General features: G+C 50.0%; 1 protein-coding gene across 1 annotated transcript; it reads left to right on the plus strand.

Moving 5' to 3' along the window:
• The first annotated feature begins 1,825 nt into the window (after positions 1 to 1,825).
• Positions 1,826 to 4,072, plus strand: LOC136521515 (WAT1-related protein At1g44800-like). The gene is made up of 6 exons (XM_066515266.1): positions 1,826 to 2,123; positions 2,241 to 2,303; positions 2,399 to 2,756; positions 2,902 to 3,063; positions 3,196 to 3,347; positions 3,628 to 4,072. The coding sequence occupies exons 1-6, from the start codon at positions 1,933 to 1,935 to the stop codon at positions 3,863 to 3,865; spliced, it is 1,164 nt and encodes a 387-aa protein (XP_066371363.1). The 5' UTR covers positions 1,826 to 1,932; the 3' UTR covers positions 3,866 to 4,072.
• The last annotated feature ends 481 nt before the right edge of the window (positions 4,073 to 4,553 follow it).

Here is a 4,553-nt window from a genome sequence, read left to right on the forward strand (position 1 = left end):
AGGCACCACTACTCAAAAGGATTTTAGGAGACAAATCTTTTGATTAACAGAGACGTGTATATCTAAGGATCTCCACCGTAAAATGTCAGATGACCTCCAGGCAAACGTTCATCTCTGTTAATCATTTACAAAGGTTCGCTCATTGATTTACAAAGACGATCACCTTAGGACAGCCTCTTTAAATTGATTAACAGAGGAAAATTGGTATTAACGTTCTAAGGTCCGCCTCTAGAGTTCGATCAACAGATGTGGACATTTTTAAGACGATTGCCTCTAGAAATAGTTGAATCAAAATATAACTCATAACTTTTCTACATAAAATTGGAGGAAGATAAATTTATATTAAAATTGTAGCTCTTGACGCGATGTACAACTTTGTAGTTGAGAAGATTTTGATTTGAAACTGTTTAAAGTCCAAAAATATTGTTTTAAACTCACGGAGTTTGAAATTTAAAATTTTGATGTTGACATCGCCTATACCAAAGTTATAGTGCTTAATACAATCTACAACTTTGTAGTTGAACATTTTTAAATTTGAAGTTGTTTAGAGTTCCAAACCCTAACCTCTTCATACCGAAACACATGTCATTTATCACTACTACAGAAATTAACTGTAGGGGCGGCTCTAGAGCCTCTGTAGGGGCGACTGCGCCAGCCGCCCTTCCCAGGGTGTTCCTACAGAGGGTGCCTCTGTAGGGGCGGTTTCCTGACCGCCCCTGCAGTGCCCTCTGTAGGGGCGGCTGGTGTTTTCAGCCGCCCCTGTAGCGGACTTCTGTAAGGGCGGCCCCTGCTGTGTGTATTTGTAAGGGCGGTTCAATCAAGAACCGCCCCTACAGTGGATTTTTCAGCAAAAAAATAAATAATTCAAATTCAAATCTGACCACATATATATATTTAATTCAAATTCATATACATGAAGTAGTATCAAAATCCATTACATGTCCCTCTAACATACTGGAAGTAAACCTACTTGCTACTTGAACTAAGAAGATAAGAAGCAACAGGCATGTAACTAATAATCTTCTAGAAGGGAAGGAAACTAACTTCAAGACAATGCTTCCTATGAATAGTCTGCACATACTTCTCAGTTCACAGATGACAAGTCATTATACCTACATAAAGAAAATACATACAAGTGGTTAGATTATGATCTTTATTGATTGAAAATGTATCATTATTTCATTCACTCAACTTGTAAAATTACAAGTTCAGATCAGCTGACAAAGATAAATAGCAACAGAAGCACTTGGCACTTGAACTGTAAACTCATGAAGATGGAGACCTCTATTGACAGGGTGATGGTAACTAATAAATCGGACAACCTAAAGTGCATGCGATTGTCCTAGCGGAGTCCCTCCCAGACGAGCTCTCTTTGGTTTGAGCCTGTCAAAATCGGACAAGCTAGTTTCTGTGACCGTGCATACATGCCGGTACTCGCGGAGACGTTACAACACGCGCCTCTGCGAGTTGCACCTAATGACCTAAACATGCTTGTGTGATGGGGGTATTTTAGCGTGAAGACCTCGTCTATTCACGTGTTAACATCACATACGCAAATATAGAGACGTGAACTTTCGATCGTCTGCGATGGGGAACACGTAATTATCTTTTCTTTTTTGAGCTAGCTAGTGGAGAGCACCCGATGGCTGTGCTGCGGAAAATGGCCTTGGAACAGTCAAGAGTGTAGGGGTATGCTGCAACCTGCAACTGCGTTGGTGACGTCGCGCGGGCCATGCATGCATGGGACGACGTTGACCTGACGTGTGCCGCGCGCTCGCGCATGCCTATAAAATCCGCAGCCCAGCGAGCTGTCTTCCTCGCCGTGGAGTAGAGGAGCACAAGTGAGCTAGCTCTAGCTACGAGGCCACTGCTGCCTCCGTCCTCATCCACGCACGTCGTGCTAGTACTAGCTAGCAGTAATCATCAGCAGCCATGGGCGTGGGGAAGCTGATGAACGACGTGAAGCCGTACCTGGCGATGGTGCTGCTGCAGGTGGGGTTCTCCGGGATGTACATCGTCTCCGTCGCCTCCCTCAAGCGCGGCATGAACCACTTCGTCCTCGTCGTCTACCGCAACCTCGTCGCCACCATCGTCATGGCCCCCTTCGCCCTCATCTTCGAGAGGTACCACTACTAGTAATCATGGTGCATGCATAACCGTAGGTTCTTTAATTAGTTTCTCGTAATGTCGTCGTACGTGTTGCTAATTTATAGATGTTGATGTTGTTTCATTAATTGCAGGGGAGTGAGGCCCAAGATGACGCCGCTCATCTTCCTCAAGATCATGGGGCTTGCCGTGCTCGAGTATGTGCCCTGGTCGCCATGCTTGCAACCTGCAGTGAACAGTGCAGAGGAAAATCTGCTGTTCTGCTAACGTGCATTATATTCATGCGTTTCAGGCCTGTGCTGGACCAGAACATGTACTACATCGGTGCGAAGCTGACCTCGGCCACCTTCGCCTCGGCCCTCGTCAACATCCTCCCCGCCATCACGTTCCTGATAGCCCTCGTCATGAGGATGGAGAAGCTGAGGCTCCGGAGCCTCCACAGCCAGGCCAAGGTCGTCGGCACAGTCTGCACCGTCGCCGGCGCCGTGCTGATGATCCTCTACCACGGCCAGGTGGTGCCGTTCCCGTGGTCCGCGGGCCACCACCACGCCGCCGCGGCGGTGGAGAACCAGAGCAGCGCCTCCTGGCTCAACGGCACCGTCATGATTATTGGCAGCTGCCTTTGCTGGTCCGGCTTCTTCATCCTCCAGGTACGAGCAATCGAGCACGACACGGCCGGCCCCGCGCACGCACGCCGTCGTGGCGCGCCGCGCGCGCACTGACGCCATGATGCATTGCGTAATTAAGGATCAGGTGCTAACAGCATCCCTGCGAATGTGATTGCGTTCCGTGTAGTCGAACACGCTGCAGAGCTACCCTGCGGAGCTGACGCTGGCGACGCTGATCTGCTTCCTGGGCTCCGTGCTGACCGGCGGTGTGGCGCTGGTGGCGGAGCGCCACGACATGAGCGCCTGGGTCATCGGCTTCGACACCCGCCTCTTCACCGCCGTCTACTCCGTAATCAATCAATCCTTACCTGACTAAACTAGCTGCTGTCCAGTGATCTTTTCTTTCGTCACAGTAACGACGACGATTCCACGACGAGCTAGCTAGCTAAACTAACCTGCTAATCTGCTGGGGGCGTTCCAGGGGATCGTGTGCTCCGGCGTGGCCTTCTACGTGCAGGGGATCGTGACGCAGGCGCGCGGCCCGGTGTTCGTGACGGCGTTCCAGCCCCTGTGCATGATCATCACCACCGTCCTGGGCTCCACCATACTCAAAGAGGAGACCACCCTCGGAAGGTAATCTATTTGGAGGCCTTGAGTGGATGCGTATGTATTCATCTCAATCCACATGTGTTGAATTGAATTGGAGTGGAATTAAACTAAGTTTCATTCTAATTCACTCCAACACATGTAGATTGAAGTGAATACACATGCATCCTGATGCGAGTTTACTTACAAGCAGCTACGAGTAGCTGAGGTTCACTGATCGATCGATAGATCGAGTGACTTCACTTGTCAAGCACTTGCCGATTGATTAATTAACTAACTCCTTTCTTTCCCGCCCTTGTGGTTACAGCGTGATTGGCGCGGTGATCATAGTGGTGGGGCTCTACTGCCTCATCTGGGGCAAGAGCAAGGACCACCTCGGCAACGGCAAGCCCGGCGCCGCGGCCGTCGCCAGCGAGCTGCCCCTGACCTCGGCTCCCACGGCCAACGGTAACAACGGTTACGGCAAGCACGCCGCGCTCGGCGGCGGCCACCATGTCGCAGGCGTCGAGACACCGCCGCCGTATGTGCCCAAGTGCGTTCACTGACGACTCGATCGGAGCTCCATGATGCATGACTACTCCTTCGGACTGTACACCGCACACTAGTAGTGCATTGCCACTTTGCCAGTGGCTGTAAGCCTGTATGATCCTAAAGGAACCCTGGGTTGCTCTGCTCTCGTAGAGGCGCGACCAATGCCGATTGTTGCGTTAACGACTTTAATTTTGATTTGATGTAGCTCTCGTCGTTGCTCTGCTCTGCTGTGCCACCACCACTAATACTACAATCTTTGTTTATTTTGTGCGAGAAGAAGAGAATTATTCGAGTCTGCAGTACACTGCATGCATTTGATTCTCATCAGTGACCAGCTGTCCAGTTAATGCGTTCCATCGCCGCCCCGTTCCATCGAGAATCCGATCGTATATCCAAAGCGGGCGCTGCCGCCGCTTCGAATCTGCAACGTAGTACAGCCGTCACCATCAGTCCATCCAGTGGCGGAGCCACCGCCCGGCCACCCTGGGCGGCCGGCCGGCCTCCTGGGCAAACTTCAAAAGAAAATTTTCTATATATCAAAGAAAAATATTATAATTTGCTAGATAAATATTTTTGCACAATAAGAATCGCCCATACTCCGAAAAACTTCTGGCTCGGCCACTGACTCCATCAGCTTTGCTTCCGCCTTCTGAACGCTACGCGCATAATTCATGGCTTTATGGCTTAGTGCCTGATGACACT

The sequence above is a fragment of the Miscanthus floridulus genome, chromosome 18 (assembly GCF_019320115.1).
Source record: "Miscanthus floridulus cultivar M001 chromosome 18, ASM1932011v1, whole genome shotgun sequence".
NCBI classification, from domain to species: Eukaryota; Viridiplantae; Streptophyta; class Magnoliopsida; order Poales; family Poaceae; genus Miscanthus; species Miscanthus floridulus.